This window comes from Mycosarcoma maydis, chromosome 2 (genome assembly GCF_000328475.2).
Source record: "Mycosarcoma maydis chromosome 2, whole genome shotgun sequence".
Lineage (NCBI taxonomy): Eukaryota > Fungi > Basidiomycota > Ustilaginomycetes > Ustilaginales > Mycosarcoma > Mycosarcoma maydis.
The window spans coordinates 974,775-1,001,882 of NC_026479.1; the positions used below are offsets into that span (position 1 = coordinate 974,775).

Here is a 27,108-nt window from a genome sequence, read left to right on the forward strand (position 1 = left end):
TAGGCTGGTAGGGAGCTCATGCAGCGTCGGTTCTGCACGCGAACACTTCCCGTTGTACCGAATCGTCCGGCGACTGGCAAGGATCCGCAGTCAAACACCGATCAAAGGAAGCTGCGTTGATCTCGACCCGCCGACGTCGACTCTTTCCGCATTTCGCACGATGCTGGCCATCGTGAATTCACGATTTGGGCTTTTGCCTCTATCTGGTTAAACGCATCTCACAATCTGTAAATGGTGCGCAAATCCCGAATGGGCTACGAGCAGACATTCACCATTCACGATTGTCGTGCTTCTGGATAGACATCGTGCCTCATTGGTCAGCTTGATGATTTGCTAGCCCTAACCGCATTGCAATCACGAATCTGAATCTCGAATGGTCCGAGTTGCTGGCTCCCCTGTGGCACGCACGAAATGCAAAGCAGTCGTGAGTAAGTTCGGTGAGTTCCGGTCGGTTGTTAATGAACACGAATATCTCATTTATTTTTTATACAAACGCCAGTGCAACGAGATACAAGCGAAGAACCAATTTCTAACCGGGATTTGAAATGACAACTGTAAAAGTGAGTGCGTCATGGCTGTTTGTTTTGTCATGTATGCAGCTGTAATCACCAATCGTGAATTATTGATATTCACATTGAATAATAAAATATCATACCTATTCTACCCCAAGTGCAAGTCAGAGACACAGCCAGAGACAGTCGTGAGTTCTGACTTGCAATACGCCATGCTTAGCGTCATAGAGAGCTATCGCTGTCACATTCACGATTCCAGCTTGACTATCCCAAGCGATACGCACCTCGAGAGGCTGTCGCATACGCCTGTCAATTCAGTATGTGCCAGCCAGTCACTATACTCCCATTCACCTCGGTGTACTGCTCACCCTACACATTACAACCTGCTACATCTGTACTCGCCTCGTCACGCCACTTCGGAGCGTCAACCATCCGTCTTGAACCAAGAACAGAGCGCTATGAGATTCCTTCGAGGTGATCCAGTCACGAGTGGTACGTCGCCCAAATTATTGTGGTACAGCGACGTGCTGCTCCTGCCGATGAGTACGGTCGATCGAGACAGCTCAGAGTCTCTAACGACGTGCAGCAAATTCGAGCTCTAAATTCTCCAATCACGAATCGTGAATTCGTGAGTCAAGATTCACGGTTCCAGCTCCGCTCTGCTGCCAAGGAGAAGCCGTGCGGAGCTTCACGCCACGCGCTTTGTGCTCCTTTGATGACTCACAGGGTCTAACATTGGTCACGCCATCACACGTCGCTCACCGCCTCTTTCTTTTAGTTGGAGAGAGTCTGAGCTTGTGAGTTTGTCCGAGGCCTTGAATAGTGTGGCCTTTGCGTGATGCAGACTCCCGTTAAGTACTGCAAGTGGTTCATGTGGCTGGCATCTTTTGCTCATACACGAGCTGTCCCGAAGTTCAAGCTCTTTATCGCTCATACGCCCCCCTGCCCCTGCACCCTCTCATACGGACTCGGAATCGTGAATGCTCAGATCCAAAACTCTCTTCTTGGTTTGAAACATGCTTTTAAGGAGAGATTATGTGAAAAAAAGGTACAGCAATACATGATTTTGATTCAGCAGAGATCAAGGAGAAACACCAAAACTCATCTTGATACCCATAGCTGCCAGTTCGGCGACCAGATATTTGAGTACGTACGGGACAGCGACGACGTCCAGATCACCGCCGCTCAAGCTGTTGATCACGTTGCTCTGCGGGATGGCGATGGTCGCTTCGACACCGCCGATCGGTTGTCGCTTACCGCGCAGGGGCTCGAGACCCTGTTGATGACGGACCTCGTCTTCGGCTCTGCAGACGCGGCAGAACTCGCCGTTCGGTCCCAAGATGGGCGTTGTCCCTTGCGTCGTCACATCAATCGTCGATATCGCTCCTCCGCCGTGACGGCTAGAAGCAGACGTGTCGAATCCGACAGACAGCAAAGATCCGCACGTTCGACAGACGTACGAAGTCGAATAGTCGGAACAGTTCATCAACCGATCCTGTAGCATGTACGACGTTCCGTGCGCCAACAACGCATCACGCTCCATCTCTCCGAATCGGATACCACCAGCTCGCTTTCGACCCTTGATCGGTTGTCGCGTCAATGCGTGCACCGGTCCCGTGGTTCGCACTTGGAACTTGTCGTTGACCATGTGACGCAGACGCTGGTAGTAGACAACTCCGAGGTAGATATCCGCGCGCAACTCTTGTCCCGTAATGCCAGAGTACATCGGTTCGTTTCCTACGTGGTTGTACCCAGCAGCTTTGAGCTGCTCACCGAAGAACTCGGTAGGCGTGAAATCTTCGCTAAACGTGAAAGGCGTCGAATCCTGCGCGATTCCGTGCATCGCACCAGCTTTGCCAGCGATCGACTCGATCAGCATGCCGATCGTCATACGCGATGGGAAAGCGTGCGGGTTGATGATCACATCCGGCTGCATACCGCTTTCCGAGAACGGCATGTCCACCGCAGGCCACTTCTGAGAGCAGACACCTTTCTGTCCATGACGTGACGAAAACTTGTCACCGATCACGGGAGAACGCGTGATACGCAGCATAATCTGCACCTTTTGACACTCGCTGTCGCCTCCTCCGGAACCTGCGTCCGAGCCGAGCAGACGAACAGTGTCGACGTACGCGTACTCGTCACCCTTGAACTTCTTAAACATGGTCTTGCCGCTCACCTCGTCCCAGTAGGCGCAGATCGGCTCGCCCGCCATCACCTTCTGGCCAATGTAAGGCAGACCGTCCTGGTCCAGAATGGCACGCTGTGCTTCAGTCGGCCTCGAGTTGGGCGCAAACCCAAAGTGAAGCGTCGGCACGCTTGAACTCGATTTGCCCTTCAAGTCGCGCAGGTCGATCGTCTCAGACTTGTAGACGGTACCATAACCAAAGCCACGCTCATGTGCACTCTTGTTGAGGATCATGGCGTCTTCCATATCGTAACCGGTGTACGAGATAACAGCAACAATGGCGTTGGTTCCGTTTGGATAGTCGTCAAAGCCGTACTTGTTGTACAACTCTGGTCGCACGACGGGTGTCTGCGGAGTTTGAATGCGGTACAGCTTGTTATCTGTCCTTCTGCTAACTGCTGTAGAGGCGGTACCCATGGTCTGCTTCATCATCTGCGCCTGGTAACAGTTTCTCGGCGATTGGTTGTAGTCCGAAAACGGCGTCAGGTTGGCAAGCACCGATAGGATCGAAGTGGGAGCCAGCTCGACGTGGGTCGAAACGCCAGGTACCACCTCTTGTGGGTCACATGCAATGTCAAGGTAGACCTGCTCAAAGGGTCCCACCATGTCGATCTTGTTGTTGTGCAGCAGCCGCACAGGACGCATCATACGCGCGCGATTCGAGAAGAGGTACAGACCAGGATACTGTCCGGCGCGCGATGTGGGCACGAAACCGATCTCCAGGTCCAGGGGCACATGGTGCAGCCCTTCAGTCTTCCAGATTCGCAGCGCCGTCGCCATGTGTTTGGCGAGCGCAGGGGTGGTGTAACCAAGAATGGCGCCGTCGAGCTGAACTACGACCATGTTGTCGCGTGCATCGGTATCCCTCTGGCTAGCAGCGCCAACGGCACCAATCGCAAAGGCAGCTTCCGTCATACCCAGACCGGAGAGCAGCGCATGGATGTGCGACACATCCGGCTGCCGAGTCGTCATCCTACACGTGTGCGAGAAATGATTGAGCAGACCACATGGCGAGCCGTCTGGCGTGTGCACAGGACACAAGAAACCCCACGCCTCTGGCAGCAGCTTTCGCACCGACGTTGTCTTGAGTTCGGCGAAGAAGGCACCTCGATGCACCGAACGGAAATGGGCAAGGTAACGGGCAAAGTTGAGCTTCTCCGCCATAATGGTGAAACCAGAGGTCTGCTGCAGATCGAGACCCGAGGGCGAAGACAAGTTACCGGTAGCGAGGAAAGAGGCAATCTTGACACCAATGTCGATATTGACCTTGGAAACCGTTTTTTTAATATACTTAGAATCAAAGAAATCGAGGCCCTTGACCTTCATGCGCACGTCCCTGGCGATCTGAGCGCGAATGTTGCCCACAGCCTCGTCAATGCGTTCCTTGATGATCTGTCCGACGAGAAAGCCAGGCATGAGGATCTCATGATGCTGCGGAGAATCGGCATTGTCGGCACATGACTCGCCGGCGACGAGCGAGTAGAGCTTCTGGATCATAAAGATGAGCATCTTGTACTTGTCACGTGGGCTGTCAAGGTGAACGAGCAAGATGCGCGAGATAAGTTCGGTTCCGACCTGAGCATCCGTGTAGTCCTCGGGACAGCCGAGAACGACGCGGAACTTGGAGCCGAGATACTCGAGACACTGGTGACCCGACCACAGACTGTACTGCTTGAAGTTGCGGAGAAGCAGCTCAACGCGGTCGGTGAGGAACGTGTTTTCAAAGTCGCCCTGGACAATGGAAGCAAAAATCTCCTTGTCGGTAGCGTCGACCAGTGCTTTGAGCACCATGACGACGGGTACCATGTATTCTTGCTTTCGCCAACTGAATCGCATGGTGAGACCGCCGTTGTGGAGGTAGTGCACAGCGTTGGTGACGCTGATCAGGTCGTCCTTGTGAAGACATCGGATGACGATGGCCTTGTTCGAATAGCTTGGGCCACGCTTTTCGAAACTGGGTCGCTCGATCGCTTGTGGACTGTTGGCTTTGGCGACGATGAGGTATCGGATGAGACGTTCGTTTCCGTTGACGAGAAAGTAGCCACCAAACTCATTGGCCTCCTCGTGGTGCGCCACGAGCTCCCTCGACGACATGCCACGCAGATTGCATCGATTCGATCGAACGAGGACAGGGCAGTTGCCCAGTGTGACAATGTCGCTCTGCTCGGGATCGCCATTGACACTCCAGCAGAGACGCGCTGTCAGCTTGCCCGTGTAGGTGAATAGCCTCTCCCTCGCCTCGGTGGGGAAAACCCTGCGTTCGCGCACACCTTTTGCACGTTCGTTGATGAGAGGCTTTGAAAGGTTGACACTGTCCATGCGGAGCGTGATGCGATTGCCGAGCCCATTGTTAGCGTCACCCTGGCCGTCAAAGACGATGCGTGGCGCTAAACGACGCAAACTCTTCTCGAGCAGACCTGTGCCCTCGTTTACGAATCCGGAGACGGCAACCGAAGCGGGTGGGTCTAGCGAAGGATCTTCCGCCCACAGCGCATTGAAGGACTCGATGTTGGGCGCCACAAGTTCGGTGAGCTCTGGGGCCACAAAGCCGTTGTCAGTAGGAGCAGAGTAACGTTCCTGGCGCTCGAGCGGGAAGAAAGTGTGCCTCTTTTTCCAGAGTGGCTCTTCAGTATCAATGCCAGCTTCCTGCCTTGCTGCCTTGAGAGAGTTAGGTAGCGAGTGCACCGTGTCTGGCGGAGTTGAGGGGCCGTCAAAAGACGAACGCGAGCTCGAAGAGCTGGCTGACGACATGGAGCTCGACATTGTTTATGTTCGCCGCCTTGGAGAGCACTATCAGGCTGATTAGCAGCTTGAAAAGTGTCGACAAATCGTGGCAGCAGTGATAGATAGGGTGGTGTGGTGAAGTGATGATAAGGCAAATCTGACGAGGTGAGTGAAGAGAGATTCTGGTGGAAAGGACGACACAGGATCGTCCAGGGTTTCGAGGGTTAGAACCACAGCGTTTTCTTGCGCCAAACTTGCCGTTGAAGAAAAGAAGAAAATATTCTCCAAATGCACGGTCTGCTACCCAAGTCTTGCTCAAGAAAAAATCTCAAATTTTTGCTCGGGCGTATCTGTTTCCCGCAATCCGGTCGTTCAGGTTTTTCAGTATCACAGAGTATATTGGAGGTCTAACATGTTTTGCAAGCTCATGTTTCGCTTGCTCCGTGCTTCACGCTTCACGCTTCACGCTTGTTGCTCTTAGCGTTGTTGAGCTAAAAGGTGGCCTTGAGGTGTACAGATGACAAGGACTCAATGCTCAGGCTGCAAGCAAGCGCAAGACGAGACAGACAAACTGTTGCAGGAAATAGCAGGCGGTAGGTGTAACGATGTGGTGACACATTCACGATTGGCACACGATACAACGGTTGCTATCCAGTCGTCAAAAATACAGACTAAACTTCCCACGCCTTGGGCTGACCATCATCACGTGGAACACCTCTGCGATCCATCTCCAAAGGATCACACGCTGCATCGGCGGGACCACCTGTACCGGTGGCATACACATGCCTCAACTTTTCCAATTCCGTGCTGAGGCTGATCTCGGCCTGTCCACGCATCCAACCGTCCCTGGACTTTTTGAGTGCATTGAGATCGCCATGCTCGGCAACCGAGGCAACACCGTTGGTGACAGCAATCGTGTTGATTTCGCCACCGGGCAAGCCCATCGCTTTGCGCTTCCTAGCATCCTCGCGACGGCGTCGGTCTGCTTCTTCGGCCATCTTGCGATGTCGTTCGACCTCTTCAAGGATAGCGCGTGCTCCCTTCTTGTGGGCAAGCTCATGAGCGACGTGAATGCCGAGCTCGCGTGCATCTTTGACAGTAGTGCAATGTTTGGATGCAGAGTAGCGCGACTCTTGGCTGCCGTCGAGCGAAACGACAATGGCATCAAGGTGTAAAGTGCGTCCTTCTGGTGCAGGCGTTGAGCGGTCGACGATGCTGTACGAAGTGGAAACAATCCTTTCGGCAATAGTCTGTGCATTTGTTGAAGGCGCGGTACGTTTGGACTGTGCTTTGGCAGCTTCCATCTCCTCGACGCCCGTGGTGAGAGACTCGAGTGGCGGACGCTGAGGGGTCGACGAAGATGCCTCAGTAGCATCTGAGAGTTGGCAAGCCGGGATGGTATGGCCTTCCCTGATTAACGGCATACCTCCGTTCGGCAACTCGGCTTTGGCACCAGCATTGCCCTGAGTCACGAAATCGTCGACGAGCGCGATCGCCTCGCTGCGTTGACCCTCGACCTGATCATGGTCATCGAAGCGGGTCTCGACACCAACTGGAATCGAGCAGCCACCCTCGAGTTCTTTGAGCAAAGAGCGTTCGGCTTCAGCACGGAAAGTAGCACGCCAATCACCAATAGAGCGAATGAGCTCACGGATACGTGCATCCCTGTTGGTGGTGGGATCCGCACCCTCGGGAGGTGTACGCACCTCAATCGCCAAAGAGCCTTGTCCAACCGAGTGCAGCAACACTGGCGAGCTGAGAAATGCTGTAATGCGCGCATGCATGTTGAGTCGAACCAGACCAGCGGCAGCGAGGATCAGAGCTGTGTAGGGGCCATTGGGTGCATCCAACTTGGCGAGGCGCGTGTTGATATTGCCACGGACATCACTGAAGACCAGGTGTGGGTATCTACGTCGCAGTTGGGCCACTCGGCGCACGGAAGAGGTGCCGATGACCGAACCGACAGGCAGCTCGTCAAGGACCTTGTACGGCAGACCAGCCTTGACGACGAGAGCGTCGCGTGGATCTTCGCGTTCGAGCACAGCGGCGAGCTCCAACCCCTGGGGCAAGGCGGTGGGCACATCTTTGAGGCAGTGCACAATGGCATCGACAGCGCCCTGTTCGAGCGCCACCTCGAGTTCCTTAGTCCAAATTGCTTTTCCCTCTCCACCAATCACGTACAGTGGCGATCGCAAGTTTTGGTCACCAGCCGTCGACATGGAGGTGATGGGGAAAGCATGAGGGCGCAGCGGTGCTTCAGATGTCGTCTGGAAACCGTGGAGTAACTTGCAAAGAAAATCTACATCGTCTTGCGAGTGCTTGCCGTCGACCTCTTGAAGGCGGCTCGACGAGGTGGACGCTCGTGGCGATGAGGAAGAAGAGGTATCGCTCTGGCCACTGCTGGTAGATTCAAGCGCGCCCGTTGCCTGTTCGGCTTGAGACCTGAAAAGCGGTGATGACCTTCCGAAACGTGCTTCCAGCATTGCGCTGACGTGCGAGCTCTGGACAAGCGCAAGCTGGCTGTTGCGACTTGCAAGAACAAGGGTGCAGCTGGGGTCAAGGCCGAGCTGGCCTTCGCGGTCGACAGGAAGTGGGTTGATGTTGGCCTCTTTCCTTTGCTGATCGAGGATCTGCAATTTGTTGAACTCGTGTGCCGAAGCATTGTGGGTGACGGCAAGCTCATGAAGCGATGGAAGCGTAGCTGTAGAAGAGAGCATCGACGAGGATGTGGAGCGAGAGAGTGGCGGTGTCTGCGCGAGATCCTCGGGTGATCGATAAAAGATGCAACGTGAGCCGGTCGGTGGAAACAAGGTAGATGCGGGCGCGTCAGGGACAGGTGGATGACCAGGAGGAAGAGGTTGTGACTTGGCGTGGGGCACCGGACAAGATGAGCCATCGCTCCATGACGGTGGCGCTTTCTGCCCTTGTTCCGCCTTGTGCTGCAGCGGCACAGTGGCGTCGGTAAAATCCTGTACGGGTGACATGGTAGCCAAGTCGGTCGAAGCGGTTTGCGATTGATTTGAGTGTTATGAACCACGAAGGCGAGTTGGTGCTGGTGGTCAAAGAATACGAATCCGAGAGAGTCTGCAAAGCACAGTGAATGCTATTCGACGAAGGCTCTTAATTGTCCGACCGCCTTGATGTTACGAACAATGGTTCGGTCTTGATGAAAAGAGTTGGTGGTGGTCGAGGTGGTGGCGATACCAACAAAAGTACGAGCCTACTTTAAGATGCGCGCGACGAGCAAGGCGACACTTTTGTAGGTTTGGTTGGCTTTCCTTCTGGTTGTGTGATTTGAAATCAGAGAGCTCACAGAGACTCACGAGACACTCACGACTTGCCCAAGAGCCATAAGAAGGAAGGGTCTTTGTTGCTAACCTGATTCGGACGTGAATCGTCTATGCAGCCTAGACCGCTCAGGTTTCTCGCTCGTCTCAGACACTCGTGACTCTCGTGTCTGTGGAGTCAAATAACGGCGCTAACCTCGCTCCAACGCAGATTCGTGATTCACATACCACTCGTGACTGTGACTGTAACTGTGACTGTGAATCGTGAATGTGAATGTGACTTCAAATCAGACCTAACTTACGCCGAAGAAAATTCACTTTTTTCAGCCACACGAGACCGATCATTTTTTGTCTCTTTTTCTCCCCATTCGTGAATTGTGAATCACGAATCATGCATGACACGGGCTCGAGCCGAGTCAAAGAGCCGCATGAGTCGCCTATTTCTAATGGATCGTGCGTAGTAGAAGAGTGTACGTAGTTGTAGTCCAACATTGCTCGCCCCCAGTTCCGAGACTCGAAGATGAATCAAAGAACAAAAAATTGCAACTGCTATCCCTGTATCCAATCGCCTCCACATCTTTTGATAGCTTCTCGTCATCGTCACAAGCAATCGTGAATGGTTGCCTGATCAACACACGGCAATGAGGGCGCCACCCCCATCCAAATGCAACGCCTCGCCAGCCAAGCACGACCCAAGCCTTTCACCGAGCAAGCGCACCAAAGCATACCGCTTGTTCACAGAAGTGTGTACAGGAGACAAAGAGGCACGGATCCAAAGTGCAAAAAAATCAAAGCCCTCGAAGCAACATCAAGCCGGACATGATCTTCAACTTGGATGATACAGGTTTCATGCTTGGACTTTGTACAAGGCAGCATTTTGCTCTCCCGAAAGGACAGCCACACTTCAAGGGAATTCTTGTAAACCGACAGAGTACCACTGTCATCGAGTGCACGGGCTCAGGTGGACAGATGTCGCCGCCCGTTGCCATCAATGCTGGAAAGATTCACAAGATGGTGAATCCAGAAGCATGGTGGACATTGATGACAACTTGAAGACAGATAACGGCTGGACAAGCAATGCAATTGGTGTTCCTTGGCTCGAGCAGATCTTCAATATTCACAGTCAACCATGTCAATGACGGCAAAAGGAGTGGCAACTTTTCTTCTCGATGCACATGGCTCCCATGTATCAAGCATTTTCATCGACGCCTGTTGGGCCAGGAACATTGCTCCCATTTGCTTTGCTCCCCATGTCACTCACATCATGCAGCCACTCGATGTTTCTGTCTTTGGTCCTATTGCACAGGCATACACCCGACAAGTCAATGCAATCTGTACTAAGGCAGACCACATCGACCGCATTCAGCTCATCAACATGTACAACAAGGCACGCAAGGAGGTGCTCACTCAAAGCCTAGCAAGGCAAGCATTCTCAGACTCTGCTTTCACCACCAATCCTACTTCCGACAAGATTCTCGCTCGGACAAACTTGGCAGACGCTGCCGCGGACATTAATGGCTCAACGACGCTGCTAGTCTCAAACAAGCAACGCCGAGAAAGCGACAGGCATACATCACGATGCTTAACATCTGTCTGCAGGCGAACAACAATCGAGACCGGGCTCACTCAAAGAGAAAGCTCATCAATGCCTTTGATGAGCGTGGTGCAGAACGAGATCTATTGCTGCAGCAAGACGAGAGCAGACAAGCCACCGAGAAAGTGACAAAGAAGAACCACGAACCCGGTGATGGACGAGTGATCTCTAAAGATGTGATGACTACAAGGTCTCAGCCAGCTGAGTACAGCCTAGCATGTCAAACAGCGGCAGCACAACCGCAGCCTCGCAAGAAGCCCGCAGGAAGCCGTAAGAAGGCTTCAGGAAGCAAAGATACGCAAGCAGCTCAGAGTGCTTCTGCTCACGGCCCTCTCCCTGCTCCTGCTCAGCACAATCAAAGCTCATCATTCCAACGATATGAGCAAACATACCGACGGTTTCCAACCATGGTTGTGGATCCCTTGTTCTGGCCGATGCCAAGCATGAGCACCTTTGCCAAACCAAACCAGCTCGCTTGACGTTCAGTCAAACCCCTTTGCAAATGACCCAGTCCCCGCTCAACTTCAGCTGCCGCCCGCACCTCTACCTGACTTCGACTTTAGGCCACCCTTTGGGTGGCTTGAAGACTACCAATAGTCTCAGAGTCACTGTCTACAATGACATGTGTGCCGTGTCAAAGCTCTGTCTGCAATGTTGTGTGTCGTGCCGTATTGAAGTGTGTTGAAATGTGACTGGAGTTGCAGTGGAAAGTTTTCCAAAAAACCGAAACAGATAAACCTAACTGCAGCTGCAATCAATTTTCATACGGTCCACTTTGTTCTTCTGATGATCTCCAGTCAACACACCTCAACATGCTGCTGTCACATGTCGACAATGGTTCTCTTCTGCCATCATAGATCACTCTGGAACAATGCGTGTCTCCTCACATGCAGATGCGGGCAGTGTCACCATTCCCACTGCCAGCGCACCCAGAGACACGTGCACTTTGTTGCTATGACGGGCAAGTCAGCATTCACGATTCATATCAATCACTCACTGGCTGTCTTGCTACATGGCACCGCGAACGCCACAGGCTTGTATCAGAGACCAACTTGTGACCATTACCATGTGCATAAGACCAGAGACACGTGCAGGACAATCGCAAGTTGGCGCGACTACTGATCGCCCCTGAGATCATACTCGGCAGTCTTTAAGCCAGCATGTTTCAACTTGGACCTTTCATCTTCAGCCGCATAGGTCCTTGGCTCGTGAATCTTGGTTCCGTCGTTCAAAATGCCGATCTTCTTAACAACCAGCCAAGCGGGCAGCACACTGAGTGCCCACTGGGCGGTATTCAGACCTGCCACAGCATCCAATCTCCAACTTGTGCTGTTGACGCCGTAACTGACGCACTGACCAGCCGATTCTACGGCACGGACGATGCTGGCCAATCGGATGACCTCGGCGGGGTCATCCGAGATGTTGCCGATGATCCAGTAATTGAGTTCGTACATGACGTTGAATCCGATCTGCAGGAAGATGTAGACGCCAAAGCCTTGGCCGTAACCGGGCGTGGACCAGTCGAAAGTGGGTTTGGGCGTAGTGGTGTGGTACTTGTGCATGATGTAGATCGCCCAAGCCCACCAAGCTCCTTGCAGGGTGTAGATGATGCCGAATGCATACTTTGCACGCGTGTTGACCGACGGCTTTTTCCAGTCGAGGAAGAAGCCGAGGAGGTAGTTGGATAGACTGGCGGTGATAGCCGAGAGCAGCGAACCGAGCGCACGAGATCGAACGGTAAAGTAGTTGACGGCGTACGTTCCGATCAACGCCTCGGACCATGTGGATTGCCAAATGATGGGCAAGAGGAGCAAAACCTGTGGATTGATGATGGTTTTCCACATCAACTTGAGCTCGCGCTTGGTGGATGATTCAATGTGAAGGTAGACGGGCGTCCTATCGATCCTCTGCACCTTGTGCGGTGGCGAGAGCAGCATAGCCCAAAAAGGACCCAAGCATTGCAGCACGACAAAGACGAGGTAGGTGTTGGTGGAAATGGAGCCCTTCTCGTTATCCTTGTAGTTGAGTGCGAGGTTGATGATGCCACCGAGAAGCTGACCAAGCACTCGGAACATGAGCCAGTATGAAATGTAACGTGCTTGCTTCAACCTCTCGGGATAGCCCAGTGCGATGGCGCCCTCTACGGACCAGAAGCTACCGGCACTCAGACCGCAGAGCGCTGCACCAAGGATAATGAGCCACTGTGACTTGTTGACGCTGTTCAAATATAGACCGGCGGCGTAAGGGGCGTATCCGATCGTGCCGAAGATGAGTACAGCTTTGACGCTGGATTTCGAGATGAGAGAAGACGTGAAGATGCTGGTAAACACCATCAAGGCGAAGGTGAGCGAGTTGGCGGCGTTGACGGTACTGGGGTCTTGCGAGCCACCTGCGCCGAGCGAAGCCATGGCACCCCAGATGCCCGGTGCGAGGAAGGAGCATCCACCGAGGACGGTGATGTTGAAAAAGACCGAACGGAACCAATTAGGCCTTTTACCTTTCCACGCTACGCTAGCCTCAGGCTTGACATCGCGGAGACCGATGATCTCTAGAAAATTGGCCTTGACATGGTTGTCTCTTGAAACAGCAGCGACCGTCGGCTGCTCAGAGGAGCTCGAGAGCGACTTGTTGTCAGGCTGGCTGCTGGTGTCGTCGACGGCGGCGGCTGCAGCAGGGGTAGACATGGTCCAAGTGAAACTGCACCAACAAGAACGTCGAGGAACAAGGATATGTTTGGTTTGGGGTATGGGCGAATGTGAACCGTGACAGTCGACGAGCGATGGGAGCTTAAATAGCTACAGTGTTGGACAGGGGAGGAAGTCGGATGCAAGTGAAACAGCGTTTTTCAAACTTTAAGAAGAAGCTCCAGCACGTTGTGTGCCACGAGGTCTTGTCAAGATCCGCGCTAGAAGCCAGGCATGCGATTCGTTCGGTTAAGACGGACCTGGTCTGACTGGAAAGGCAAAGCAAGGCAGAAGAGCGGCGAAGCGAGTAGATGGATGTCACAGAGCAAGGGTGCGATGTTTCGGCTCGAGGTCGGGATATCGAATGGTGACAGAGTTCGGGCTGCAAGCTTGATATGGTGTGACAGAAGAGCCAGGTAAGTTGGCGGACGGAGACAAGACGGAGATGATGGCGAATGGAGCAAGATGTACAAACAATCACGCACTTTGCACCTGTGGATGCTCGAACTGTGTCGACGTTCACAATCTGAGATTTGCGGTGATTGCTGAAGGCAGTGGATGAAGGTGAAATGACACTTTTACCACGGACGATGAAGGTTCTCTGAATGTTTTAGCCGAGCCAAGCCGAGCCGATCGATCAATGGGACTGGAACGATTTTGGAATTGAGCGAGAGCAAGCAAGCAAGTTTGCATTCTGGTATCATCTGTGGACCAGCAGCATCTGCCGACAACGGCGATTTTGACGAGATACGAGATGAGTCAAGCTGCAGGCACCAAGAGACGGAAGCCCATGACGATTGTAATAGGGAACAAAGCGGCAGAATTGGACAATCACGAATCGTGAATGACTCTATTACGTTTGTATTAACACTCGGAATCGTGAATGGTTACACTCGTGACCGTTACGCATGGTTGTTCAATGTTAGCAGCTTCCTTTGCCACCTGTCTGGCATTGTGATAACGAAAATTTGACAATCATAACGCCAATCACATGTCAGAATCGTGAATTGGTGCGACACCTTGATGCTTGGCTTGCCGATGCAGAGCTTTGACAGACATGGTACGGCTCACTTGCGGGTGAGTCACCAAGCGTGAAGGTTCTGCACAAACTCGACGTGAACTCGTTCGAAGCGACGTGGACATGTCGGCGAGTTTCAAAAGGTGCAATTCTTGGTTGGCCGACGCTGGTCACTGGAAACAAGGTGCAAATCAGGCGTGTATGTCGGGACCAAGGTGGTGAATGGCGCCACTGACGACTCTTTCACAACTTTACCCGCCAAGGTGATTCACGATTCGCGATTGTGGTCCACGATGGATGATTAATAATCACGAATAATTCGTGATTGGCTGTGTTGGACAAGTCGATTGTGGGGTTTGCGAAGCGTGCTTCGTCTAAGGCATGCACGCTTCACGGTTCATGAATGCTCATTTGGAAGCACGTTAGATGCATGTCGATGGTGAAATTTGTACAGTATGTTGCGTCGTTTGCGCGTGTCGGATGCGTGTGCTTCCACAGGGTCCAAAGAACAACAACCGACAAGCGTGCCTCACATTCGTGATTCGTTTGCTGAAAGATGCGCTCCGACGGTACAGGGTGCTGGAGAACAGATAGGCCGGCCTAACAGGCTGTAATATATTAAGGGTTAGATAAGCAGACCTGGCTTGATCGTGCAATGTCCCCGATCTACTTCAATCGCGCCTGTACCTAGATGCACCTTACTTCTCTTCTTCCACGTTGTCAATTTGAGTACATCTGTTTATAAAGAAGCAGACTGGTACTCCCGACAACGTCCCGTTATCTGCACCTATTTTCATCATCGTTTTCTTACTCGCCGTCACAAAAGGGTTCGGATTTTTGTACCTCAATTGCAACACTCCCAAGCTTCTCGAAAGCCGTTCTGATTGCCAGCCTGGCCGTTGCACTCGTTGCGCGCTTGCCACCTTGGTGTGCACCGTAGATCGATGCATCGTCAGCGTGCGTACCAAGCTTGATTTCCTTCTGACCTCCACCGTACTTTCTACTGGTATTCGTGATTGATGCGGATCTGCTCGACCGTGCTCCGGTTCAGCAGCACCAGCCTGACGTGGTAGGTGAACAAGACCAGTGGAGCTGTGGCGCCAACACAGAGTAGGAAAAGAAGCGCCGAAACCGGACTCGGCTTGAGCGCTTGTTGCAAACTCAGCCCGCGCGCTGTGACGCCGCCGTTTGCGCTCGGATATCGATACCCGCTGTGCCTGGTCATCAGGACAAGCCTGGCGGTTGCCATGCCACCACGTAGAGCGCCGATAAGATCGAAGTCGAGAGATATACCATGAAAGAAACATGGTTCCTCCTGCCAATGTACATGTTGAGGTAGGTGCAGAGATGGTCGATATTCTCGACGCAGTCATCACACACCCTGTAGTGACTCGAGCGTGGTGGACGGTAGGTTCCACGCGTCTCGCACCACTTGACTTGGACCGTTTGGCCTCACTTTCTCAACACGCGCTGCACGGGGATGGCCAGTGCATCTTCCGGATCCACGAGAGAGTGACGACCCGTTTCGAATGGCGTGTCGGCCAGCACGCAGGGCGAGTCCGGATCCAGATTGCGGCGCAGGATGCCCGGATCGCGGAAGGCGGTGACGAGCATGTTGACGATGGCTTGCAGGTAGACGTGGGAGAAAGTGGCGACGATGGTACTTGAAGCTTAACCGCTGTACCAGAGGGAGGTCTAGACACCCAATCGGACTTGGGTTGTGATCTTCAACCGTCCCCTGAAACCATGCCCGATACACTGGCAACGCAGCCGCACACCACCATCTATGTCCGATACATTGGCAACGTAGTTGTGCAAACCAACAACTTTCTCGTCGCACTTAGGAATTATGACCCATGTGCAAGCTCTAGAAAATGCCCAAAATTAGCGACCTTTGCGCGGTTTGGACAGGAGAATAAAGCATTCAGACTCTTAATCACTGAGATGTTGAGCGTGAGCCAAGCCGCTTCAAAGCCGTAGAACAGTACGCCGAGGAGGAGCAGGACAGAAGAGAGGACAAAGGGAAGCGGGTTGTCGGACGAAGTGATGAACAGACCGCAGAGCAGGAAGTTATTGGAGCCTTGATGAGTGCGATAGTTGCGCAGATGTTTGACTGGCTCGGTTGTAGCAGCGCTGGTGGCAGGCGTAGCGTTTGTATACAGTCAGACAGCGGAAGGTACGGTATCGCGAATCGTGAATGCCCGCCCCGAAAAATCATCACTTTGTTCCAGGCATATGTAAGCACATGTAAAGAGGGTTATGCTTTGTCATGATCTGTAATTCATAAGGCCAACTTCCAAAAAGGGTCGATTTTTTTAAGAAAGTTTTGGCTCACTTTTTCCAGGTGGAGCTTCGACGCTGAGACTAGACGGACAGGTTTTGAGCTCTTTTCTGACTTCAAACGCCATTGTTTGCATCAGTCTATCTGCGACCCAACCACCTTGGTCGTTTGCTCTCGGACAAGGCTGCAAGGTCACGCTGCGAGCACTTTCATTGAAGAGGATCCCGTCAAGCCGGGCTACGATTCGAACGACCGAGCAATCCATGCCACCATGGCTCGCAAAAGGTCTAGAAACGATGGCAACGCCTCGCAGTCCGGTACAGCTATCAACACAGATACTTTCAATAGCAAAGCGGTATTAGGCGATAATGGCAGTACTTTTCCAGGTAGCCGAAAAAAGCGTCCTCCACCGCCACCCGCCAGCAACGAGCTCGATCTCGAAAAGTTGATTTTTGGTGGCTCTTCCTCTCTGTTGTCCCATCCTTCAACATCGAAGCATGTCACGGGCGAAAATGAAGTACAAGAAGCCAGCGAAGCGGAAGATGATGCTGCTTTCGAGGATCAAGCTATAGCCGATGGTGACCTTTTCATGGTCGACACGGCCGGAGGCGATGATGATGGACAGCTCGAGGATCAGCAAGGTGGCCAGCCTTCTGGCTCAGAACGCGAAAGTGACGATGATGACAACGATGACGAGATTCTTATCGACCGTATCGCTTCTGCCGGCTCCAGTACATCGCAGATCAAGAAACCAAAGCGCACAAAAAGATGTGTGTGGATAGACCCAGATGATGCCGCACTCACTATCGATCTCACACGCAGCAACAATCTCGCCGCTAACGGATCTCGTGTTGGAACTGCCCGTCTTCGACGACTGCGCGAAGAGGTCGGCGAGACCAAAATCAGCGGTCTTGAATACGAGCTTCGACTTCGCGCCCAATTCGAAAAGCTTCATCCTCGACCAGGATGGGCCTCTTTCCGCCTCACATCCATCTCGCAGCAACCCGACGAATCAGAACAAGGATTTGGCGAGTCCGCCGTCATCATCAACGAGGACGTCAGCAAAGGTATTCAAGACCTTCTTCGGAGCGATACTGGCCTTATCGAAGGCTATGGCCCTCGGCATCAAGACCTCACCAGCAAATCAATCAAAGCGCGCGGCAAACTCAGAGCAGGGGAGATCGAACTCGACCGCTTGCGTAACGCCAACGACGCACAGAATGCCAACGCCATTGCTGCGGAAGAATCATTGCCCGGTATCGAGATGGTACGATTCCACCCCAGCCCACGCGCCAGCGTTCTCATGACGGCTTCGAAAGACCGTCGTGTTCGACTTTTCCAGATTGACGGCAAGTCGAACCCGTTGATTCAAACGATACACGTACCCGATCTGCCAATCCAACATGCATCGTTCCATCCATCCGGTTCGTCCGCTCTCATTTCCGGCAATCGACCCTTCCTCTATGCATACGACTTGCAAGCTGGGCGCGTTGTTCGGTCTATCCCCTGGCGTGGTGCTGGATCACTGGCCTCACAATCTTCTGCAGAGGACGATGGAAACGAGCTGAATTTGTCCGATGCCAAGTTTCAACCTCAGACTGCGGAAGAGGGTAACAGACTGTTGGCGATTGGTGGTCGACGAGGCGCGGTGCACCTACTCGACTGGGGACGATCGGGTGCTGCAGGTGGAACACGAATTGGTGGAGTACGTATGAACTCTCCTCTCGCAGGATTCACCTGGGACGCAGCTTCCGTGCTGGGAGACAGAGGTACCGGAATCGGCGTTACCGGCACAGGCAAAGATGTCGAACTACTGACGATGAGTAAAGAAGGAAGCGTTCACCTGTGGGATATCAGGAATATGGGCATGGAAGTAGGATGCTCTTCTATCTGGAACGATGTGGGTTCGTTCGGTGCTAAAGGATTGGAAGTTTCACCGAACGGTAGATTCTGGTCTGTCGGAAGTGATGGTGGTATCGTCAACATTTACAAACGCCCTGCCGAGTCTTACTCGCGCGGCAGTCCCACTTCGATTATCCCTTCGTCACGAGCCATCGATTCAGTCGTCGAAAAGGTACCAGGTGGACCCATGGATCCTGTCAAGACGATCGAAAACCTTGTCACTACCACCACCGCCATGCGATGGAACGGTGATGGACAGATCCTTGCCATCGCGTCCAAGTTGAAGAAGGATGCATTCCGATTGGTCCACTTCCCAAGCATGCGGGTATTCAGCAATTGGCCCACCTCAGGCACGCCACTGGGCAGTGTCAGCTCGGTCGATTTCAGCCCAGCAAGTCAGTATGTGGCGATTGGTAACACCAGGGGTAAGGTACTACTTTATTCGCTGCGCCATTACTTGTAGAAGCCATCGCTGCTGTACACGCAGGGATCCTCGAGGCTCGAGTGCAATTACATTAGACCAGGCGCTTCGTGGGTGAGTCTCTGTGTTTCTATCATGTGAAGTAGATGAGTCCATGAATGTGGTGCAGAAGTGTGCTCTATGCGCTGACATGGAAGTATCTAACCTCGGCGATGATCACGGCGATCCCGATGACGGTACTCGGCACCACCACCACTGCACACCATTTCAAAAACTGTCGTGCACCCACCGTGATGCCGCCCTGTTTCAATCCCCCCAACCAGAGCAATCCTGCCAAACTTGCAGCAAATGTACCACCGAGAGCTCCTACGTTGGACCCGAAAGCGATCGAGTACTGTGCCACCTTCATGATCAATTCCTGATCACGCTGAGAAAGATGGTTGATTCGAGCAGAAAAGTACGGAGATCGAACAGATTTCGTCAGAAGAATCGTAGCGCCGATGTTGGTTCCTCCAATATTGCAGAGGATGATTCCGAGGGCAGAGATGAAGAAGGCGGTGGCGACGTAGCCAGATGAGCAGACACGACCGAGTCCGGAAGAGAGGATGTTGATGAACCCCACATGGGCAAGAGCTTGCACTAGGATGAACATGGAGAATGCGAAGGGGAGGAGCGGGAACGGCAGCCGTGAGAGGACGATGCTGACGGTGGGGAAGACGGTGTTCAGATAAGAGTGGAGTCGAACGAGACGTCGGAGTGGATTGCGACTGTGAGGGGGTGCGGACTGGTCGGCGGTAGCGGTCCGCGAGGGTGTCCGCTTTGGCTCGTCACCAGCTACACCATTCCGACCACTAGTGGCAGCATGAGATATGGATGTGGCCATTGTATTCAGTTCTATTGCTTCACCGTTTTGCGCCGGTGTCATCGACTTTGCTGCGTCTGCCGCAGTCGCTCTATTCTGCGCCGATCCCACGTCAAGCTCATCCGAGAGCCTCTTCCTTCTCTCCAACTGCAAGCTTCTCCACCGCAACCAATCCGCAACAGCATCTCTGACAAAGCATAGCACCGCACCCGGGACCGCAATTTGGTATACTTTGACTCCACCCACTACCGAGGTCCCCACCAGTGTGGCTAGCGTAGCAGCCATGACGATGCTTCCAAAGATGGCGCCGAACTTGTCTACCAGCGCAGCACGTGGATCGACGTCGGGACGAATGATGGTTTCGGGGATGTAGATGAGCGGTTGCGAGCGCTTTGCGTGCGCCTTGTTGGTAATATGCATGGTAGAAGGTGTTTCGGAGGCTGGTGTTGTGCCTCCTGCTGTTGTGCCTGATTTGTTTACCTCGCCGATGGAAGTGTCCGCACCAGATGCACCATTGCCATCGAGTGCAACAGTGGATCGCTGTCGAATCTGACTATGCTCCGGCTGGCTCTGAACTCGAGTGCCGATGACAGGAACGCTCTCGGCAATCTTTCGGATGGTCGACTTTGCCGCTTTGTCAACTCCATCTTTCGACTTGACACTCGCCTGCTCTCTGTTCCTGAAGTAGAGCAACATAGCCACCAGGCCGCCGACTGCGGACGCAAATGCGGGCAAAACCATATAGGCGGTGTATGTGATGAAGTTGACATCGAATCCTGTCGCGATGACCAGATTGGTGGGGTTTGAACTGACCAACACCGCGGATGAGATGTTGGCGGCTACAAACTCGGCCCAGATCCAAGCGTCTGGTGGGCTGATGCCCGCCACACGAGTGAAGTAGACCAAGAAAGCGGTGCCGGATAGGATGACGGGATCGTTACCGACGAGAACACCTGCAGACCAGAAGAAAAAATAGAGAAGCAGATAGAGTGTCTTGCCTTTGGCTTCGCGTCCCTGTCGACCGGCTTTGAGACAGATTAGAAAGGCCAGAAAGCGAAGCAGTCCTGTGGCATCTAAGCTGATCGCGATGTAGGCAAGCGAGATGAACAGCGCGAGTACGTCGTATGGTTCGATTCCGTCTTCGCCTACGATGCCCTGCCTGACCTGTTCTCCGCCAATAGTTGTGGTTGCCAGCAGGACTATGACGCCAATGACGGGTGCAGAAACGTGATCAATAGTGAGATACATCGGCTTTTGCTCATCGCTGTTGTGAGCAGCCGCGCTGAGCTCCGCTTCCACCGCATCTTGTTCCTGTTGGTCTACATCCGGTGGACCTGCGAGTGCGAGCCAAATCTTACGGAAAGTGCTGCGAATGACTTTTGCGATTGGGTGAGGTATATGGATGCGTACGGGTTGTATGACAATAAGTGAGACGATTGCAAAGACGATGATGGCAAAGACACCAAAGCCGTTCAATGAAGTGCGTGTGGTGTCGACCGTGACCTGACCAGCCGTTTGCGAACGCTTGTCGATCAGCATCGGATCGTCTATTCTTGAGCGACTCTTTTGAATCCTTGACAACGATGGTATTAGGAGAAAGGACATCTTGTGAGCTCCTATCGCATCAAATGAAGAATTCTAGTTTGCAGTGCAACCCAGGAGGGGCGTGACAAGGCCAAACATGAGAGGCTTGGCACCACGTGCGAAGCAAGCTTGGAATTTTGAAAAAGTTGACCGGCGGTTCAACTCGTGACTGAACATGGTTGAAGCGTGACGGATTTCGGGAGGTCGGGATTGAAATTCCCGACAGCGACGACAAGCGTTAAGGCTTGGGGACCACTCATGACTAGTCGAAGCTTCTTGCTCGTCGTCGAAGTTGCATGCTGCTCACGCCGGATGCTACGACGAGCAGCGCTTCTCATCTCATCCGGCGCGGCTGCTCGTCCAGCTGCGTCACGCACGCTTTCGCTAGGTAAATCGTTCGAAGCTGCAGCCCAAACAACCCGATACGCATCTTCTAAACGAGGCGGTTCATCGAGTCGATACATGCAACGCCAAAAGGCTGATGTGTACGTCAAGCAGCGCTCTCGCCCAAACAGCCCCGGGAAGCAAGGCAACGCCAAGGATGGCAATTCATTGGCGACCTCAAGTGGCTATGTAGCACGGTCAGCGTTCAAGCTATTGCAACTGGACGATCGATACAGGTTTCTGCGACCTGGACGCGTGATGGTAGACCTCGGCGCTGCACCAGGCGGATGGAGTCAAGCTATCATCGAGCGTACTCGCAGTGCAACGACAGGCAAAGTATTCGCACTAGATTTGTTACCGGTGGCAGACATCGAGGGCGTCACTTCGATTCAGGGCGACTTTCTCGATCCGACCATTCAAGCAAAGCTCAGACAACTGGTCTCGGATGCAGCGCTCGGCGGTAGGAGTGGAAGGGATGCAGAACCACAAGTTGACGGCTTTGTCGATGTTGTAGTCAGCGACATGATGGGTAAGTTTGAATTGTCTAGGCTCGGAAGCGTTCGTATCGATTGTCCAGCTGACTGAGACCAGATGTGGTATTTCGCCCTGACAGCAAACACAACCGGCCACCCGATCGTCGATACAGAGGCCTCCTTGGAACTATGTCGGGCAGCAACGGTGAGCCTCCTCTTCGAGTCCCGAACCCATGTGAGACTGTTCTGCAAGTTGGACACTAACATCTTGCTCTCTGTGTCCGCCTGACATCCTCGCATCTGGCCCTGCAGAACTTTGCAATCCAAAACCTGAAGCACGACATCCAACTGATGCAGGATGGAGAGCGTAGATCGCCGACATCGCTCGCGTCAAAGGCGAGCGTGTTGGTGATGAAGTACTTTATGTCGCACCAAGCCGATCTGTTCCGCAGAGATGTGCTCGAGAAGCACTTTCACTTTGTCAAGGCAGAAAAGATGGATGCCAGCCGAAAAGAGTCCAGAGAGCAATTCTGGATCTGCATCGGATTGAAATGTAAACAGCCAAGCTAGTGTATACAGTATTGTCCATAGCAGAGCAGAGCATGGCATGGCCTGAGCGAGGGAGCGATCGAGTTGCGATACACGATTGAGTGAGCGAGCGAGAGAAAATCACGAACCACAACTGGATAACGTGTAAGTCGGCACGGCGAACTTTGTCTGGACCCTGAGCCGTTTATTATACAGCGCGCGTGAGAACAGCGTGCAAGCATGAGCTGCCTGGAGGCGTGTTGGTTTCGGATCAGCTGTACAACTGCAATACAGTGGTGAGTACAGTCACGAGTACAGCACTCTGCAGCCAACAGGGGGAAGGCGGCTTGACCTTGCTGCTGTCACCACGACGCCATCCACACTCACCTCTAGCTCGATACTGCTCCATTGTCACTTCCACCTACATCCACCCGACTCCAAACAGCTCCATCCACACCCGGACTTTTCGAGTTGACTCTGCTATGCATGCAACATAGCGAGCCTGCAATAGCGCTCTCTGCATCTTCAAACCAAGCTAGAACACTCCCCACCCACAAGAGGATACCGCTAGCCCCGCGAAAGCATCATGTCGTCCAGCGCAGAGACATCGCCTCCCAGAGCCGGCTCCTATATCCTTATCTCGTCTTCAACGGCCGCGCTCGACGCACCCGCGCCGGCAGCCGACGAAAGCGCAAGAGTCTTTGGCTCCAGACCGAGGCTGTTCTTCTTCTTACCTCTGCTTGCTGCCCTCGACGTTGCTACCACACTGACTCTCGGCATCCTCGTCCTTAACCAACTAGCAAAGCATGATGAACCAGCCGCTCACATACTTGGCGGTCCGCTCTCTCATGATCCCGTGATGACAAGCTCGCTACCCGGCCGCACAGATCCAAGATTGGACGATGCTGCATGGGAACGACGCAAGATCGTTCTCCTCGTCATCGTGTTTTCCATCGCACGAGCATTTTCCTATGGGATCGTCGGCTTCAGCATACGTATCCGTCAGCTCGGAGTGACAGTAGCTGCAATCAGCATTCTCAGCACTCTTTTCTACGTATCGGTTGCCAATCTCCTCTTTCAAGCCAGGCCAAAACCTGGCATAGTCGACAAGCGGTCAAACTCTTGGTCAGGCGTTTTGGCTTCCGACGCATGGCGCTGGCCAGACGCATTCCGACACTTTGAGCCCACGATGCCCATCCTAGTCGGCGTCCAGATGGCCTTTACGCTGTTCGAATGGATCCTATACATTGCCATCGTCGGCGTCAAGATCCCACCAGGCGGCAATCCCGTCGAGGCCAAACGATGGGCTAGGGATTTGGCGGATGATCCGCAGTATCGACGTGGAGCTGACATGCACAGCCTCTATCTCTCTGACGACGGGCATGACCAAGACATAACCGAGGAGGTACGTCAGCCTTTGGAGCATCTCGACGCGCAGGATGGCGGCGAGTTGCAGGAGGTTAGGACACAGCTCTCTTCTCCCATTTCCAACCTCTCGTGCAGGGGCAAGTCAGACGGTAGCGATCAGCCGCTGTTGGGTGCAAGTTCTTCGACCCCCCGAGGCTACGGCAGCACGCTTGCCGATCCAAAGACGCCCCAGGGACCAGGCAGTGTTCGAAGCGTTCGCTCCCCAGTAGCGTTACAACAGCACGGCATGAGTCGCAGTTCATCTGCTCTTTCGGGTCTGTACTCGAGATCGCCAGGCACCGCTGAACTCGGACCTGCTGACAGGTACGAAGAGGTGCTGGCAGATGACGATGATGACGAGGACGAGCAAGATGGCGAAGGCGACGAAGATGCTGAAGGCAGTGATCCGGACGATATTATTGACATCACCCCGAACCGCGCTGTCGCACGCAAGGAAGCAAGACTCAGACTTGCACGCGCAGCCTTGCCCGCAAGACGCGCCTCAGGCGGCACACTCTCAACGCTCAACCTCTTTGGTGGAGGCGGTGGCTCGACAAATGGGTCGAGTGGTGATGCAGTATCCACCCGGACGGGAGGTGGAGGCACAGGAGGTGCTGGCATCTTCTCGGACGAAGCAGGAAGTCCGCTTGGACGCAACGCTCGAGAAGGAGATGTGTCACGACCCGCTTTGCTCTCTGTCGCAACCTCTGACGAGGCAAGCAGAGGTGAGTCGCTAGCTGCAGATCCATCGATCCAGTCTTCCAACTCTATGACGCTGCCCTCATCTAGCAGCACTCGCACGGCTTCAACCAGAGCCAGCTCGTTCAAAGACCGCAAGTTCAAACTGCCAAAGTGGATAAAGCGTGGTAGTAAGAAGAGCAGGAGCACAGATCACGATGTGTAAATAATCTCATTTGATTGTCGTGTGACTTAGTAACCAGTCATGTACGATCCTGTGAATAGACTCACGCTCAAGCTGTGAACGACAAGCTTGCCCTCCCACGACGAAATCACGAATGTCGGCGCAGTTGAGCCGTACGCTGGAACTGATCCGTTAGCTTGGACGCTGAGACGCCAGAATCGTGAATGATTCACGATTCATTCACGATTCACGATTCACGATTCACGATTCACGATTCACGATTGCCGAATAAGCTGACCAAGGTGGAGTTTGTGAGGCGCTCACTCAGCTCAGCTTTTGGCGTGTGTCACGTGTGAGCGTGCCCGTGACTGTACAGCTGTGAGTGCTGTACTGTGCTGTGCTGGTTTGTACTTGTGAATTTCGTCACGAACATGGAAGGCGCGGATTTCGTTTTGCACTTGGCTCGTGCCTCTCTGTCACCGCCGATCGACAGAGAGTGCGAAATCACGAATCGCGAATCACGATTCGTGATCAGTACCGGTTTGGCACGCATTCAGAATCCTTACAAACTTACCTCATCGACCGTCACTGCATTGTTCAAGGCATTGCGCTCCGCAGCAAGATCCGTCAAGATAACGCCGCTTGCCCTTTTCAGTTCGGTACGAGTGCTACGTGCCTCGAGAGCCCTTGGACCGTCCACCACCACTACATTTACCCGAGCCATCTCTGTTGGCGTTGCTACTATTGACAAGCTGAGGTCGTCTACGACATCTGCTTGTGCTCGTCTGCCGATTGCTACCGCTTCTGTCGCTGCGAATCGTCTGCAGCAGACAAGCACGCATCTCTCTTCTTTTTCTCACTTCTCCACTTCGTCCGCGGTAAAGATGCCTCCGGTTCCCAAACCCACTTCAACGCACTATGACATGGTCGTCATCGGTGGTGGATCCGGCGCTATGGGTGTCTCGCGTCGTGCTGCGGCTTACGGCAAGAAGGTCTGCGTGATCGAAGAGGACGGTCGGCTGGGTGGGACGTGCGTCAACGTCGGTTGTGTACCCAAGAAGCTCATGTGGCACGCTGCGGATATGGCAGAGCATCTCAAGGAAGCGCCGGAATACGGCTTCGGCGATGTGGTCAACAAGCCCAAGGTGCCCGAATTCGCGTGGAAATACTTTGCCGAGAAACGCGATGCATACGTTCGCAGGCTGAACGGTATCTACGACCGAAACCTGGACAAGGATGGCGTCGAGTATCTGTCGGGCCATGGAAAGCTAACTGGTAAGAACGAGGTCGAGGTGACCATGCGCGGCCAGGATGGATCGTTCAATGCGGGCACATACAAGATCACTGGTGATCGCATTGTGATTGCCACCGGCGGTAGACCAGTCATTCCGAGCGACGACAAGATTCCCGGTGCTTCGTTGGGGATCGACTCGGACGGCTTCTTTGAGCTCAAGGAACAGCCAAAACGTGTGGCGGTCGTTGGCGCAGGTTACATCGCCGTTGAGCTTGCCGGTGTATTCAACACGCTCGGCTCGCAAACGCATTTGCTCATTCGACACGATACCTTCTTGCGACCATTCGACCCGATCATCTCCGAGACGTTGCAGGATTACATGTCCAGAACCGGACTCAACGTTCACAAGCAGACTAACATCACCAAGGTGGAAGGTAGCAAAGGCGGACCTCTCACGATTCACACTGACAAGGGAGATAGTATCGAAGTGGACTGTCTGCTGTGGGCGATTGGTCGACGACCGAACACGGACAACCTCGGACTTGAGACGGTGGGTGTGCAACTGGACAAGGGAGGCAACATTGTTGTGGACAAGTACCAAGAGACGAACGTGCGTAACGTATTTGCGATCGGTGATATTCAGGGCAAAGCGTTGCTCACTCCCGTAGCGATTGCAGCGGGACGTAAGCTCTCGAACCGTCTTTACTCGAATCATGCGTCGCTCAAAGACGACCACATGGACTACGACAACATCCCCACCGTGATCTTCTCGCACCCCACATCCGGCACTGTCGGTCTGTCGGAAGCGCAAGCCGTCCAGAAATTCGGCAGGGAAAACGTCTCGATCCACACGTCCAAGTTCACCTCGATGTACTACGGCATGTTGGACCACAAGGCTCCTAGTGCGTTCAAAATGGTCGTCGCTCCAGGTGACAAGGTGGTCGGTTTGCACATCGTCGGCTTGGGCGCAGATGAGATGCTGCAGGGTTTCGCCGTCGCTATCAAGATGGGCGCTACAGTCAAGGATTTCCAGGACACATGTGCTATCCACCCTACCAGCGCTGAAGAGGTCGTCACTATGATTCCTACCACCAAGCACGCCTGAGCCTCTCCATAGCCAGTCCTCCTGTACACCGTTTTGTACGCAATGATCGCCCAACTAC

General features: G+C 53.5%; 10 protein-coding genes across 10 annotated transcripts; 6 read left to right on the forward strand and 4 right to left on the reverse strand.

Annotated features, from left to right (window-relative positions):
- Positions 1–571: 571 nt before the first annotated feature.
- Positions 572–1,114, forward strand: UMAG_01132 (uncharacterized protein; the record flags this gene model as incomplete). Its single annotated transcript, XM_011388781.1, has 1 exon — positions 572–1,114. The coding sequence occupies one exon, from the start codon at positions 572–574 to the stop codon at positions 1,112–1,114; it is 543 nt and encodes a 180-aa protein (XP_011387083.1).
- Positions 1,115–1,593: 479 nt separating this feature from the next.
- Positions 1,594–5,463, reverse strand: UMAG_01133 (putative DNA-directed RNA polymerase I core subunit RPA135; the record flags this gene model as incomplete). Its single annotated transcript, XM_011388782.1, has 1 exon — positions 1,594–5,463. The coding sequence occupies one exon, from the start codon at positions 5,461–5,463 to the stop codon at positions 1,594–1,596; it is 3,870 nt and encodes a 1,289-aa protein (XP_011387084.1).
- Positions 5,464–6,095: 632 nt separating this feature from the next.
- On the reverse strand, positions 6,096–8,408 carry UMAG_01134 (hydroxymethylbilane synthase; the record flags this gene model as incomplete). The annotated part of the gene is made up of 1 exon (XM_011388783.1): positions 6,096–8,408. The coding sequence occupies one exon, from the start codon at positions 8,406–8,408 to the stop codon at positions 6,096–6,098; it is 2,313 nt and encodes a 770-aa protein (XP_011387085.1).
- Positions 8,409–11,420: 3,012 nt separating this feature from the next.
- On the reverse strand, positions 11,421–12,989 carry UMAG_01136 (uncharacterized protein; the record flags this gene model as incomplete). Its single annotated transcript, XM_011388784.1, has 1 exon — positions 11,421–12,989. One exon carries the CDS (start codon positions 12,987–12,989, stop codon positions 11,421–11,423), a length of 1,569 nt encoding a protein of 522 aa, XP_011387086.1.
- Positions 12,990–15,312: 2,323 nt separating this feature from the next.
- On the forward strand, positions 15,313–15,675 carry UMAG_11641 (uncharacterized protein; the record flags this gene model as incomplete). Its single annotated transcript, XM_011389141.1, has 1 exon — positions 15,313–15,675. One exon carries the CDS (start codon positions 15,313–15,315, stop codon positions 15,673–15,675), a length of 363 nt encoding a protein of 120 aa, XP_011387443.1.
- Positions 15,676–16,559: 884 nt separating this feature from the next.
- UMAG_11642 (uncharacterized protein) lies at positions 16,560–18,653 on the forward strand (the record flags this gene model as incomplete). The annotated part of the gene is made up of 1 exon (XM_011389142.1): positions 16,560–18,653. The coding sequence occupies one exon, from the start codon at positions 16,560–16,562 to the stop codon at positions 18,651–18,653; it is 2,094 nt and encodes a 697-aa protein (XP_011387444.1).
- Positions 18,654–18,789: 136 nt separating this feature from the next.
- On the reverse strand, positions 18,790–21,012 carry UMAG_01138 (uncharacterized protein; the record flags this gene model as incomplete). Its single annotated transcript, XM_011388785.1, has 1 exon — positions 18,790–21,012. The coding sequence occupies one exon, from the start codon at positions 21,010–21,012 to the stop codon at positions 18,790–18,792; it is 2,223 nt and encodes a 740-aa protein (XP_011387087.1).
- Positions 21,013–21,519: 507 nt separating this feature from the next.
- UMAG_01139 (uncharacterized protein) lies at positions 21,520–22,484 on the forward strand (the record flags this gene model as incomplete). Its single annotated transcript, XM_011388786.1, has 3 exons — positions 21,520–21,970; positions 22,055–22,119; positions 22,227–22,484. The coding sequence occupies 3 exons, from the start codon at positions 21,520–21,522 to the stop codon at positions 22,482–22,484; spliced, it is 774 nt and encodes a 257-aa protein (XP_011387088.1).
- A 544-nt stretch (positions 22,485–23,028) lies between these two features.
- On the forward strand, positions 23,029–24,753 carry UMAG_11643 (uncharacterized protein; the record flags this gene model as incomplete). The annotated part of the gene is made up of 1 exon (XM_011389143.1): positions 23,029–24,753. The coding sequence occupies one exon, from the start codon at positions 23,029–23,031 to the stop codon at positions 24,751–24,753; it is 1,725 nt and encodes a 574-aa protein (XP_011387445.1).
- Positions 24,754–25,595: 842 nt separating this feature from the next.
- On the forward strand, positions 25,596–27,050 carry UMAG_11644 (putative glutathione-disulfide reductase GLR1; the record flags this gene model as incomplete). Its single annotated transcript, XM_011389144.1, has 1 exon — positions 25,596–27,050. One exon carries the CDS (start codon positions 25,596–25,598, stop codon positions 27,048–27,050), a length of 1,455 nt encoding a protein of 484 aa, XP_011387446.1.
- Positions 27,051–27,108: the final 58 nt, after the last annotated feature.